The 16,513-nt window shown below is 34.3% G+C and overlaps 1 protein-coding gene across 3 annotated transcripts in view; it reads left to right on the top strand.

The window, feature by feature from the left end:
- Window positions 1–16,513, top strand: part of LOC144449941 (uncharacterized) — a 413,245-nt gene that overhangs the window by 133,881 nt on the left and 262,851 nt on the right. For all 3 annotated transcript variants that reach the window (XM_078140494.1, XM_078140495.1, XM_078140496.1), the window contains exon 3: window positions 7,388–7,486. In XM_078140494.1, the coding sequence (XP_077996620.1) occupies window positions 7,388–7,486 (99 nt within the window). The remainder of the gene's footprint in view (window positions 1–7,387; window positions 7,487–16,513) is intronic.

Below are 16,513 nucleotides of genomic sequence, written 5' to 3' on the forward strand. Positions count from 1 at the left end.
ATAGTCTACACTTGTACACATAGAAATACTCACTGACTAGACTATTACCATAGACTTCAGTCTACACTTGTACACATAGAAATACTCACTGACTAGACTATTACCATAGACTTCAGTCTACACTTGTACACATAGAAATACTTACTGACTAGACTATTACCATAGACTTCAGTCTACACTTGTACACATATAAATACTCACTGACTAGACTATTACCATAGACTATAGTCTACACTTGTACACATAGAAATACTCACTGACTAGACTATTACCATAGACTTCAGTCTACACTTGTACACATAGAAATACTCACTGACTAGACTATTACCATAGACTTCAGTCTACACTTGTACACATAGAAATACTCACTGACTAGACTATTACCATAGACTTCAGTCTACACTTGTACACATAGAAATACTCACTGACTAGGCTATTACCTTAGACTTCAGTCTACACTTGTACACATAGAAATACTCACTGACTAGACTATTACCATAGACTTCAGTCTACACTTGTACACATAGAAATACTCACTGACTAGACTATTACTATAGTCTACACTAGTACACATAGAAATACTCACTGACTAGACTATTACCTTAGACTTCAGTCTACACTAGTACACATAGAAATACTCACTGACTAGACTATTACCATAGACTTCAGTCTACACTTGTACACATATAAATACTCACTGACTAGACTATTACCTTAGACTTCAGTCTACACTTGTACACATAGAAATACTCACTGACTAGACTATTACCATAGACTTCAGTCTACACTTGTACACATAGAAATACTCACTGACTAGACTATTACCATAGACTTCAGTCTACACTAGTACACATATAAATACTCACTGACTAGACTATTACCATAGACTATAGTCTACACTTGTACACATAGAAATACTCACTGACTAGACTATTACCATAGACTTCAGTCTACACTTGTACACATAGAAATACTCACTGACTAGACTATTACCATAGACTTCAGTCTACACTTGTACACATATAAATACTCACTGACTAGACTATTACCATAGACTTCAGTCTACACTTGTACACATAAAAATACTCACTGACTAGACTATTACCATAGACCTCAGTCTACACTTGTACACATAGAAATACTCACTGACTAGACTATTACCATAGACTTCAGTCTACACTTGTACACATAGAAATACTCACTGACTAGACTATTACCATAGACTTCAGTCTACACTTGCTAGTACACATAGAAATACTCACTGACTAGACTATTACCATAGACTTCAGTCTACACTTGTACACATAGAAATACTCACTGACTAGACTATTACCATAGACTTCAGTCTACACTTGTACACATAGAAATACTCACTGACTAGACTATTACCATAGACTTCAGTCTACACTTGTACACATAGAAATACTCACTGACTAGACTATTACCTTAGACTTCAGTCTACACTAGTACACATAGAAATACTCACTGACTAGACTATTACCATAGACTTCATTCTACACTTGTACACATAGAAATACTCCCTGACTAGACTATTACCATAGACTTCAGTCTACACTTGTACACATATAAATACTCACTGACTAGACTATTACCTTAGACTTCAGTCTACACTTGTACACATAGAAATACTCACTGACTAGACTATTACCATAGACTTCAGTCTACACTTGTACACATAGAAATACTCACTGACTAGACTATTACCATAGACTTCAGTCTACACTTGTACACATAGAAATACTCACTGACTAGACTATTACCATAGACTTCAGTCTACACTTGTACACATAGAAATACTCACTGACTGGACTATTACCATAGACTTCAGTTTACACTTGTACACATAGAAATACTCACTGACTAGACTATTACCATAGACCTCAGTTTACACTTGTACACATAGAAATACTCACTGACTAGACTATTACCATAGACTTCAGTTTACACTTGTACACATAGAAATACTCACTGACTAGACTATTAATTACCATAGACTTCAGTCTACACTTGTACACATAGAAATACTCACTGACTAGACTATTACCATAGACTTCAGTCTACACTTGTACACATAGAAATACTCACTGACTAGACTATTACCATAGACTTCAGTCTACACTTGTACACATAGAAATACTCACTGACTAGACTATTACCATAGACTTCAGTCTACACTTGTACACATAGAAATACTCACTGACTAGACTATTACCATAGACTTCAGTCTACACTTGTACACATAGAAATACTCACTGACTAGACTATTACCATAGACTTCAGTCTACACTTGTACACATAGAAATACTCACTGACTAGACTATTAATTACCATAGACTTCAGTCTACACTTGTACACATAGAAATACTCACTGACTAGACTATTACCATAGACTTCAGTCTACACTTGTACACATAGAAATACTCACTGACTAGACTATTACCATAGACTTCAGTCTACACTTGTACACATAGAAATACTCACTGACTAGACTATTACCATAGACTTCAGTCTACACTTGTACACATAGAAATACTCACTGACTAGACTATTACCTTAGACTTCAGTCTACACTTGTACACATAGAAATACTCACTGACTAGACTATTACCATAGACTTCAGTCTACACTTGTACACATAGAAATACTCACTGACTAGACTATTACCATAGACTTCAGTCTACACTTGTACACATAGAAATACTCACTGACTAGACTATTACCATAGACTTCAGTCTACACTTGTACACATAGAAATACTCACTGACTAGACTATTACCATAGACTTCAGTCTACACTTGTACACATAGAAATACTCACTGACTAGACTATTACCTTAGACTTCAGTCTACACTTGTACACATAGAAATACTCACTGACTAGACTATTACCATAGACTTCAGTCTACACTTGTACACATAGAAATACTCACTGACTAGACTATTACCATAGACTTCAGTCTACACTAGTACACATATAAATACTCACTGACTAGACTATTACCATAGACTTCAGTCTACACTTGTACACATAGAAAAACTCACTGACTAGACTATTACCATAGACTTCAGTCTACACTAGTACACATATAAATACTCACTGACTAGACTATTACCATAGACTTCAGTCTACACTTGTACACATAGAAATACTCACTGACTAGACTATTACCATAGACTTCAGTCTACACTTGTACACATAGAAATACTGACTGACTAGACTATTACCTTAGACTTCAGTCTACACTTGTACACATAGAAATACTCACTGACTAGACTATTACCATAGACTTCAGTCTACACTTGTACACATAGAAATACTGACTGACTAGACTATTACCATAGACTTCAGTCTACACTTGTACACATAGAAATACTCACTGACTAGACTATTACCATAGACTTCAGTCTACACTTGTACACATAGAAATACTGACTGACTAGACTATTACCATAGACTTCAGTCTACACTTGTACACATAGAAATACTCACTGACTAGACTATTACCATAGACTTCAGTCTACACTTGTACACATAGAAATACTGACCAGATTGTATTTACATATTGTAGAGTTCTGTTTATTTTTATGCTACAAATAGAAATATACACTATTTTCTAAATTATTGCTGTTTTTAGATTTCAAATTTATTTGTGTATTGAAAATACAGTCAAAGCGTGAAGACTTCAAATTTTCATTCAGTGTAAGACATTCTTAGTTTGCTATTATGAGCTGCAACAATTAAAAGACATAATATGGATACAATACTTTAGATAGAGACTTGTTCATGTTTCTATTCTATTCCTTGAGCTGTGTAGCTGTGATGGGGAAGAAACTACCCCTGTATGGTTCCTTTACATACAGTGCCAGTACTTTGATCTGCAGATCACAGTATTGCTGTCTGGAAAGTCCACCAGCTGGTAGCACTGATGGTAAACTCTCATCAGTTGGTGGCCAAGTGACCCCCCCCCCTTTTTACTAAATACACACGCTCCTCAGAATCAGAGATTGATTTCTTTACATACACAGCACCAGGGTCATCTTTAGTAAATCTAAAGTGATGATATGCACTGATACCTCTGCGACACTTCATATACTTTTTACTCATCCCACCACTCTCTCCAACTGATAATTTGATTCATTCTGACCATCATTAGTTGTAGTTTGAGATGTATAAGGCCTAGAAGAGTTGACCTTTGAACTCATATTTACAACATGACATAACTACTATAGTTATCATTCCTCCTGTACAACTGACGTATCTTACCAAAGACAGAATCACATAATACATTAAGGATGACCAACGTCCATATAATGGTATTGGATATCTTCATGTATCCCTTTACTACAACGATAAATAAAATACTTTAAGACACTTTTGTTCTTATTTTGACCTGAACAGTTGTATGCATCAAATGGTAAAATCAAATGTACTTTAAATAGATCATTTACAAAGATTATGTTGACCTGGAACAATTCATTCTCTAAATGGTTCATACTCTGCTGTTGCTGGAACAATTAATTCTCTAATCCAAAGCATTTCTTGGTGAAATAAAACATCCTTGCATCATATTGTTATTATTATTATTATTATTATGTTATTTTTGTTATGGTGAGATTGTATCATTCTCCAAAAATTCTCAGATTACTAAATTGTTTGTTAGTTTTTATAAATAACGTGCAAGACGCCCTTATTTGGAAGACATTTTTCTGCAAAAAGGAGCATCGAATATTCGTATGCACAATAGTCAGGTGACTTAGCAACTTGATTGTTACATGCCGGATAAAAGCACCAAATATGACATGAATGTTCCTAAGGATCTATTTATTGATTTGAGCATAGGAGTCCACCTGAATATTTGCATAAACCAGTAAAATTCAAAATAATCGCCATCAACCTTGAAAAATCATGTTTCAGCAAAATAACCAACTGAAAAACAATAATGTTGTCATGAATCATGCTTAAGATTAATTTATTGATTTTATTCTGGAAGCTTTTTTAGAATATATGTATTTATGTTCCAGATATATGGATAACATTCCCAATGACATTATTACCATTGAAAACAGCTATAATTATGGGAAATCATTTACATAAAGGTGCCAAATTTGGCATGATTGTTTCTCAGCACCTGCTAATTGATTTTAGCTGGAAGCTCTTCTAAAAATTGGAATACATTTGCATATATCAGTCAAATTAAAAATGGCTGGCATCACAAAATTTAAAATTGAGAGAGAAAACAAATCTTAGGAAGCAGAATCCAATGTTAACGAGCCTTCACTATAAAAAGTAATGTGAAGTACGATTTGTGTTTCTGCATATCTGGGTTGGACCCCCAAAACCCTTTCAAAAAGATTACCTAAAAATATCATAACTTATAACTCATGACTTATTTTTTCGCCCCCAATTCTTCCCAGAAATTGTGATCCTAGAAATTATTGATATTCTGATAGTGACCCTTCTGACTCCCAAACTCAGGACTTTTTTTAGGGAATTATTTTGAAACTTATGAAAGGGTTTCAGAGCCCCCCCCCCCCCCCGAATCCTTTATATTATTCTCCAATATAATCTGATAATAGATATTGTATTCTCCCTTCCCTTCTCCACCCAAGAAAAAAATACTTCCCTACGAAAGTCCCACCTTTCAGCCTCCTATAGTAGTATAAGAACTGATGGGAAGCCCACACTTCCAGGATACGATACTCTCAGACATTAACACTCAAGTCATGACATTCCATGTATTGTGTTTTCTAGCAAAGGTGCTGGTCCCATCAGTTCTTATACTACTCAAATTAAAGAAACGTTTTCATAATATAACGATTCTTGTGTTGGAAATTGTTGTCTGAGCTACTACCATCAGATTTGCAAGAAAATAGTAATTTTGGAACTTCTTCATATTCACATGTAGACATTACAGCAGAGATTGTTGTCATAGTTAGTTTCTGAAAGAAGAACACAGTCATGCATAAAGTCAGAAGGTATCTTGGCATTTTTATACATTCTCTTGAGAATTTACCAAGAAACTTGTGAAGTTATACAGTGTTTTTTCTTACAATCAATAGTTTTCCAAGACAGTAATATTCTTCCAGATGTTTCCAAAAGAGGTCTGAATTCTGAATTCTTCTTCCATCATACAATTCTTGTAACATTTGGCAAAATACCATTTTCAGTAATGGACATTGTACTTATATTCTGACAAGAGCACTTTATTCTCATGATTGAGCTGTCAAAAGCATGTTATTTATCAGAATTATGGGATTTTTAAAAAAAAATGTAGCAAAACATTTTGAATTTTCTGATCAATACACATTTATGTATTGATAATTATAGTACTTTTCTTGGTCATTATAAAAACAGCTCACTGAAAATAAACATTTGTTGTCCTTAATTTACTATAATTTTTTGCAAATTAAGCTAGTTCCTATGAAACACTCATTCCAATTTGATGTGTTTAAGTAAGATATTTCTCTGTAACATGGAATACATAGAGTTGACAGTGCTATAGGCATGGTGAAATGTGTGTGTGTGTGTGTGTGTGTGTGTGTGTGTGTAAATAATACTTACGTCTAAAATTTATCTTATGATATTTGGTATGCTTAAAATATCATTGTACATGTCATACTTGTAGTGTTCCATCTGCCTTTAAAATGATTTGACCATCAGTATTTTTTGTATCATTAATTCTACACACTCATTGTAATGTACATGTACCAGAAGGTTAATGGTTGAATACAAGAATCTGTATGACATGTACTTAGTTTTGATGACAGAGGGTGCACCACAGAACAGTCTGAACTTTAGAAGGATGTGGTGAAAACCAAATAAAACAACAACAACAACAACAACAACAACAACAACAACAAAACATCACTATCACAAATGTTTTAACAGATACATTATTATACCCAAACGTTTTTTCTGGTTCCAAACAATGTGATGTCATGTAAATGACAGAATCTATTTATTTTTAGAAGTACAAGTTCACTGTAACAATATGCGTTAAGAACCACACAGAACATGGTACTGTGATTGACACATTTGACCATTTTGAGCACAGTATGGCAAGGAATATTATTGAGGTGCATGTCTAGGAATGTTTGTGATTTTACCAAAAATATCATTAATTCTTATAATGACTTCTGACAGGTATTTTATCAAAATAAATACTTTTACAGTACACATTCCATGTAATAAATACAAATAACGTCAAATTTTAAATACATAGTTTTTTCTATGTGAACATTAACCAAACTATATAATAATAATGAGACTTGGGAAACATTTCAAGTAATTTTACACATATTATTGATATAATACATTGCAATATTATAACAGGAGGATTAATACATAATGTGTCTTTTAATTATAGGACAAGAGGACAAGTCTACATTATGGAGCTGAGGAAGGGCATTTGGATATCTGTAAATTGTTGCTGGAAGCTAAGGCCAAAGTAAATGCAGTTGATATCGTAAGTTAATTTTTGATGACTAATACATTATTTATCTAGTCTGTGACATGTACACACATCCCAATGTGATGTTGATTGATTTTTCAGAGGATATTTTTACTATAATTTATCAACTTGATCAGGTAAGTACTGGCATATTTTCATTAAAAATCAGCTCCCCTTACAAAAAGATTTTATAGATATTTTGTAGACAACTATAGAAATTCTATAGAGTTATATTTTGACGTGCTTTTGTAACCAGATACTTGATTGGACACTCACTAGAGGTGAATTTAGCTGTTTCGCCATTTATTGTCTGGTGATGTCTGCTGGGGGACTCTCTCACCAAATTATGAGTATTTAAGAAGTGAAACGATCTGTGCAATGAACTTGGAACCAGTATGATGTCAACGTATACAACAAGAGTAGTTTAGTAGTGGCCAAAAAGTACTTGTCCAGCTGAACTGTGTAGTACAACTACTAGAAAGTAGCAGACAGCAGCAGAACTGACAAACATGTGGTCACTTGTAGTAGGATGCATATTTGTATGTTAGATGCAAGTGTGTGTTAACCAACTGTATAGTAGTATGTGTAGTATACTCTCTACAGGAACTTGGCAGTGACTCATATAGCAAGAAATGTCTATGTGGGACTGTAACAGTAAAACTTTAGTATAAGAAGCTGAAGTTCCCTTCTAGATGGCCACCTACTTTGTAGAATGCTAGAAGTTAGAATGCTTGGAATATATTAGACTACAGAACATTGTTAATATTACTGAACCAATTGGATACGGCAAAGAGAATCCCTTGTGTATGTCTATGTTACTGAAGTCCCCATTATTAGTCTCCGCTAGACGAAGTCCGGGACGAGGACTTATGGATTGGGTTCTGTCTGTCCGTGCATCCGAGCTTCCGTGCGTGCATCCGTCCGTCCGTCCGTCCAGAGCCGTTTCTTGAAGATGCCTGGACCAATTTTTTTCAAACTTGGTACAGGGTGCAACATACAATAGCATACATATGCACATCAATTTTTTTCATGATGTGATCCAATATGGCCGCCTAGCAGCCATTTTGTTTGCAAATTTTCCCTGTCAAAGCCATAACTTAGACATGCTTGAACAGATCTCATTCAAGGTTGTATTAGGGACCGGTCAGTTTCTTCGGCCTGGGGGGAGGGGGGGGGGGGGGTCCAGTGGATTGGTGGGGGGTGGTCACCCAGTTTTTGAAATTGGCAGGGGGGGGGGGGGGGGCTCAACTCAATGATATCAAGGCCTTGTGCAATGTAATATCAACAGTCTTATTAAAAAATGCCAGAGCAAAAATGTGTGGAACAAAATTAAATACATTATGTGTATGTTATAAAACAAGAACAAATTGGGGTTTAAGTAAATTATCAGTTTAGTACTGAAATTATGAATGACACAGGTAAGAACCCACTATATGTACTTCATGTTTGTGCACAGGGAGCACAGGAACCGTGTTGCAATCAAACGAACAAACAAACAAACAAACAAGTAAATAAATAAAGAATAAATAAATATGCATGGGTAAATGAAAGATCATTTTAAACTCGTGGATAACTGTCTATAAACATGTCTATAATTATGTATATACATGTCTGTATACTATTGAAATAATAGACTATTTGTTTCTATATATCCTATTTATACTAACAACATATAGATGGTATATATAGAAACATATCCTATATTCTCTCATTCAGAGACCGGTATATACATACATATATGTTTATTGATAGTTATCCATTACTTTAGAATCCCATGTATATTTATTTATTTTTTTCTGTTTATTATTTATTTATTTATTTATTTGTTTATTTATTTATTTGTTTGTCTGTTTATTTATTTATTTATTTGTTTGTTTGTTTGTTTGTTTGTTTGTTTGTGTGTTTGTTTGTTTGTTTGTTTGTTTGTTTGTTTGTTTGTTTATAACACCATTCCTGGGCTCCATGTGGTATGACGCCGGGCTGAGATGAGTGCAGTGGGCTGGTCATTAAGAAGCACTTTATAGTATACCTCCACACACATTGTTGTAATGTGAGCGTGTCAGTGTTCTGTATTCCGTAACAGCGGTAAAAACACCACTGGTCTGTTCTACACACCACTATGATAATAACTATAATTAGTATAGTAACTAATGATGATAAATGAAAATAATAGTAATAATGATTTATTTTAAGAACCAGCTCATAAACTAATAACATTTCACAAAAACAAAGAAAAAAAAAGAAAAAAAGATTAATTTACAGTACATAGCTTAAAGCAATCCATCAAGAATCCTTTCTAAACTTTACTGTAAAAAAATCACAAAATCAGATAAAGATGCTGTAATTAAAATATTGTTACTCTCTTTGAGTCTAAAATCAAATTGAATATGAACAATTCGAAAAATTACGGATAAGTGAGTTAGCCTTTAGTTAGCATAAAGAGATATCATTTGACATCTGATAATAACTGTTTTCCAAAAGACTAGAACATGTAGACTTATTTCCAGATAATTAATACGTTCAAGTTTAATACGAATATTGGATTTTAAAAATAATTGCCAGATATTATATATTATTCTAATTTTCAGGATAGATCTGATAGATTAGTTTTGTTTTATATAAAATAATGTATATAGATAAAAATATATCATTTGACATCTGATAATAACTGTTTTCTAAAAGACTAGAACATGTAGACTTATTTCCAGATAATTAATACGTTCAAGTTTAATACGAATATTGGATTTTAAAAATAATTGCCAGATATTATATATTATTCTAATTTTCAGGATAGATCTGATAGATTAGTTTTGTTTTATATAAAATAATGTATATAGATAATAAAACACAGGCTAAACCTATGCATAAATCACAGGTTTAACAAAATATCAGGATTAACAAAATATCAGGATTAACATGAAACAATTTCAAAAAAAGCTTTAAATTACAACCATGACTCGTTTGAAATGTCCTTAAATGTAGGTGTTTGATAAGATAAAGATACTGTTGTGCTTTCTTTATGAGGTGTTCAGTATTTCTTTGCCAAAACTGTCGATGTGAAAGATGAATACCCAGGAATTTGAAAATACTGACAATTTCAACTTAATTTCTACCATGAATATCCAAATTATCACACAGAAATCCACAACAAAATAAAAAAAAATTGACTAATCAGAAAGATTAATGATTTCTCACACAAAATCTGTCTGAAATATCTGTAATGAGAAAAAACTATGAAAACAACATCCTTATAGACTAGAATCTATATCACAAATACTATCTAGAAGCAACAGGAGAAGCATTGTCAATAATCCTTTAACAGTATGTAAAACCTCAAAATGCGATATGACCACCCTTTATCTAAAAACATATGTATCAGTGAGTTACCAGTCCACTAAGACAAATGTACAGACACTTGCATCATATCTATAGTGCTTTGAGACATTTAGATATATAGCATTTTCGTTTTTTTGCATAATTCTGTATCTCGACTTTAGTCCTGGTTACAAACTTTTGTTGGTAAGTATCGGGAATGAAATATACACTGAGCTTGAATATACACTGAGCTTGAATATACACTGAGCTTGAATATACACTGAGCTTGAATATACTCTGAGCTTGAATATACACTGAGCTTGAATATACACTGAGCTTGCATATACACTGAGCTTGAATATACTCTGAGCTTGAATATACTCTGAGCTTGAATATACACTGAGCTTGAATATACACTGAGCTTGAATATACACTGAGCTTGAATATACTCTGAGCTTGAATATACACTGAGCTTGAATATACACTGAGCTTGAATATACACTGAGCTTGAATATACACTGAGCTTGAATATACACTGAGCTTGAGTCCAATTTGGGATCTTGACTGTAATCTTCATAAACAATAAAGTTAAGTCAAATTAGTTAATCTCAAGTTAAAAAAAATGTTTACTAGTTTACTAACCAATCCTATATCATCCTAATTTACCAATCAAATGAAGGTCAATATCAAATTTGAGGCAATATGTAATGAATGTTGAACGTTTTTGTGTGTTAGATGTCAATAAAGTACGAATAGCTGTCTTAGTTTAGTACTTGGTTGTAAGGTGCCAGTTCCCTTATCCCATAGTAAGTTAACCCTAAATATACCTTTGCTACAATATTTATGACAGACTATATAATTTGTAATCTGATTTGCGGCCTTACAGGTCAAGTCTGCAGTAGTTTATAGCAAAAAACTAATGTGGGTGTTTCGATAAAAGTGGAAAATTGAGGTGACCTTGTAATTAGACTATGACCTTGACCTTGGATCGAAAAGATCAGGTGATAAGTGAGTTGCCCGTCCTCTAAAACTAATATATAGACACTTGCATCATATCTGTGGCACTTCGTGACCCTGTGATATTCAGTATTTTTACATTTTGGTGATCCCGATACCAGTTGTCTTGGTAACAGAAGTTTATAATAAAAACAACTCCGCATATGCCTTTGCTTTATTTTTCTAAAAAAACTATATAATTCGCTATTTTCTGAGCGATTTTCATCTGTAAAGTTCATGTCTGATGTTAGCAATAGAAAAGATTCCGACAGTGTTTTAATAATTGCAAAAAATTAAGATGACCTTGATTTTTTTTGACAATGACCTTGACCTTGGATCGAAATAATCATGTAATCAGTGAATTGGTTGTCCCCAAAACATTATATACAAACATTTACATCATATCAATAGCACTTTCACATTAGTATATTAACACTTTTGGTGTAGTTGGGGATATTGACAGCAGTTGTCTTGGTAACAGTTTTGTTGCTAGGGTATAAAGCAACTTCATATATACTTTTTCATGTTTTTTTGAGAGATTGTATGTTTGGCTATATGCGGACTGACTTACAGCTTTACCAGTCATATCTGATAGAAGTACAGTGTTTTTGCTAAGGTTTGGGAACCCCGGTAACAGAAAGGGGGAAAGAGGTAAAACTGGTAGTGCTTCCCATGCAATGTATCATAATTTTGGTGGGGAACCCCGGTAAAATGATGTGGGAACCCCGGTAGATTTTACCTACTTACCGCCCTTAAATAAAACACTGAAGTACAGTGAGTTTGCACAAGAGAATCCAGAGGGGCAACATCAGTTTTCTGAAGGCTTATCTGTAGATGTTACACTATCCAAATATACTGCCAAAATTTGTACTTCAAGCTGGGTAATTTTTTTCCAAATTTCAGCCCTGACTATTGTATCCTCTCCATCAATACGGTCATTCCCTTATATAGGAAACAAAAAGTGTTATGAGAAATGCCCCCTAATAAATAGTGAGTATTCCCTAATTTGACTTCAATATTTGTATCAGTGCTTCAAGGAATAGCAGACAAAAAGAAAATGACTTTTACAGTAGTCTAAGGTCCATTTTATTGACAGTATTTCAGTTTCATTTTTCAAGAGTCCAGGTGCCCATCCCAGCAGCCCAGCCCATGAATCCAACCACAGAGCCTGGCTCATTGCTCTGTATAGCCCTATAGCTCAGCCCAGGTTTTAGTATATGTATATAAACAGTTATTAAGTCTAAAATTGCCTCTAATTACTGTCTAATCTTGTAACCATGGTAGCCAAAATATGTGTGAGCCATGCCATCCAATCATAATTTACCGACTTATGGTGTTGTCCATACAGATGTGTATTTGACATGTGCATGTACTTATAACATGGTACACAGTCATACTCAGTGGTATTTCTGTTTACTCCTTTTTGTGTGTCAAATTTCAGATTCACACATGACTTCATAAGTATGTATTATTAAATTATGTCTGAGATGTGTAGGGACATATTTTGGTCACAGCACACTGACTGAATAATATTTCTTAATTGTTTAGCCTACAGACACTTGAATCAAACTGTATGAATTTTTTAGCCTGACTTTTCCCATGTGGCACTTTGTCAGAAACTCTCTCTGTGCAGAGAAATAAACACGAGAGACCTACAAGTGATTTTATTAGCACAACTGAACTGAGGTTCAGTAGTGCCGTAGGGATCACACGGTGTCTGTCTGTCTCTCTGTCTGTCTCTGTGTGTCTCTGTCTGTCTCTGTCTGTACACGTGTGTGTGTGTGTGTGTGTGTGTGTGTGTGTGTGTGTGTGTGTGTGTGTAAACGAGTTAAAGTCAAAAAACGCTGCACTGATTGCCATGATATTTGGTTGGTCCATTACCTTGGGTGTCTAGTTGGGAAATTGATCAAATCAAAATGATCTTACCATCGGTTTGTGATTTGAGTCAAAAAATGTGATTTTTCGTAAAAAAACTTAAACTCAAAAACTACAGGGCAGATCGGGCTGAAATTTAGTTGAAAGATTCTTCAGGGTGTTTTAACTAAGAATTGTTCATGATATGATGGTCCCATCAGTGATATGCAAATTAGGGCTGAAATGTGTCTTTTTTGTCAAAAATCTATAATTCCAAAACCACTGAGCAGATTTGGCTGAAATTTAACGGGAATGCATCTAGGGATGTATGGTCAAAGAAATATTAAGCACACAATGATTCCATGAGTGATATGCAAATTAGGTGTAAAAATGTTCATTTTTGATCAAAAACGTATATCTAAAAGTACTTGGTCAATGAATCTGAAACTTGGTGAGATGTTTCTGAAAGTGTTATTCTGCAATTTGACAAAATTGGCCCTAGAAACCATGACCACACCCTTAGCAACAACCTGTAATTTGCATATCACTGATGGGTTAATCATGTACTATGAATGTTCCCATTAAATTTCAACCCAATCTGCTCAATAAATGTGAATCTGTTTCAATGGCATAGGAAAATGTCAGTTGAGTATTTCCATTTAACTTAATAGTAAACTAAAGTATAGGCTAGTAAAATACCATGAAATTCAAGCATTGGTCAACATTTTGGGCTCTACTCAATGATTTCAAGGCCTGGTGCAATGTAATATCAACAGTCTTATTAAAAAATGCCAGAGCGAAAATGTGAAGAACAAAATTAAATATATATGTATGTTATAAAACAAGAACAAATTGGGGTTTTAGTAAATTATCAGTTTAGTACTGAAATTATTAATGACACAGGCAAGAACCCACTACTTCATGTTTGTGCACAGGGAGAGGGAACCATGTTGTGGGTGGGTGGGTGGGTGGGTGGGTTGGTTGGTTGGTTGGTTGGTTGGTTGGTTTGTTTGTTTGTTTATTTATTTATCTATTTATCTGTTTATTTATTTATTTGTTTGTTTGTTCGTTTATAACACCATTCCTGGGCTCCCTGTGGTATGACTCCGGTTTGAGATGAGTGCAGTGGGCTGGGCATTTAGTAGCACAATTTCCAATGCATTTTATGCAAATGGCAATAATTTAAAGTTATATATTATTATATTATATCGTTAATATTCATTTTGTTTTGTTCCACAAACTAAATTTCTTTGAATCATTTTGATAATTCTGTCTGTTGTGTTTAGTAGATTTCTTCCCTTGCAGTAATAAGTCGTTTCTGAGATAAGTTTTTTTAGCTCCGCTGTCAGCGAAAGCTGAAAGCGTAGCTTTAGGTATAGGTTGTATAGAGTATAGAGAGTAGAGTGAATCATAGGTGTCCGTCAAACTTTTATATTTTCATTATTTTCTCCGAAAGTGACAGTCAGTATTCTTAGATATTTGGTGTGCATGTTCCCTGGGGGGAGGCTATTCAGATTTGTTCATGCCAAGTTGATCTGTGCCATTTTCAATTTTTTATGATTTTTTTTCATAAAATGTCATTTTCATCATCTCCGTGAAAACTTCTTGTTAGATTGCTTTGATATCTGGTGTGTTGATGCGCAGGGGGTAGCTTACTCAGGTTTGTTAATTTCAAGTCAGCACATCTTCATTTTTATTTTTTATGATTTTTTTTTGTAATTTGAAAAAAAAAATGAATATGTTAATGAGTATTATGACTGACGCCATATTGGAAATCAGTCGACGAGACTTTAAGTAAACTGCCACTTTTCAAAAGACACTATTGACGTCAAACAAGCAATGTAATATGTGCTATAGTCATAATTCTACGCATTGGGTGCCCAAATGCATGAAGTGACAAGCGTTTATTCGAAACAGGGTTGTAAACTTCAAATCCAAATTCTGCACCCCTTCTACATAATCAGCCAGTCCGCAACATCCTTATTTGCATACTCTATCCTGATTCGACCAGAAGCTGAAGCTGACCTCATTTGACCGGGTGAATTTCCACAGCAAGTAACACAGGACGTTCTTGGTACTCACTAAAATCACACTTCAGACCCACTATAAAAATGTGATGTTTTCAGATAACATGTAACTTGTGATTAATTCTATATTGTCGTGCAATTTGGAGTGACAGTGAACCAGAACTAAGACAACTTGCGTAAGGAAGGCATGCCTAGGCATGCAGTTGAAGTTATGCAAGAGCAGTCTAACTGCGGACTGTGAATCAACCAAACTTTGTTTATTGGCCGACAGTCACATGTAAAGTTAAACGACATGAACGTGTCTTGCCATTTCCAAAATGCAAATATTTGGCAAGTAAAAATAATTAAAATAATTACAACTTTAATTTGGCTTCAGACTTTGCATTACGTTTTGCGTATCTTTTCCCGTTTTACATGTAAATCCGAAATGGTTCTCTCTCGTCATGTCATCAGTGATCATACCGCGAGGGGCTGCTTTGAGTACGAGCGAAGTGAGGCACGTTGAGGTATATTTTGTTGAGAATTATAAATATTGCGAAATGTCAAGTACAAGGTTTAAATACAATGGAATGATGAAAAAAATGGCCGAGTCTGCTGACAGGCGCCGGTCACAAGAAACACTGTAAATTAAAATATCAGACGATGTATGTATTAATCGCCATCTTTCTTAGTTTCCGTACGGCGACAATCCCAGGTACCCGGATGCACGAGGGACTAACCCGGAAGCAAGTCGTTGTCAGCAATACGTTACAGTGGTAACATCGTCCGAGAAATCGCTGCGTTCAGAGTGTCATTATTCACAGAATTGTTGTTTTCAAGCGAAAACGCGTCTTGAATTGTATAACTCTAA

The sequence above is a fragment of the Glandiceps talaboti genome, chromosome 19 (genome assembly GCF_964340395.1).
Source record: "Glandiceps talaboti chromosome 19, keGlaTala1.1, whole genome shotgun sequence".
NCBI lineage: Eukaryota > Metazoa > Hemichordata > Enteropneusta > Spengelidae > Glandiceps > Glandiceps talaboti.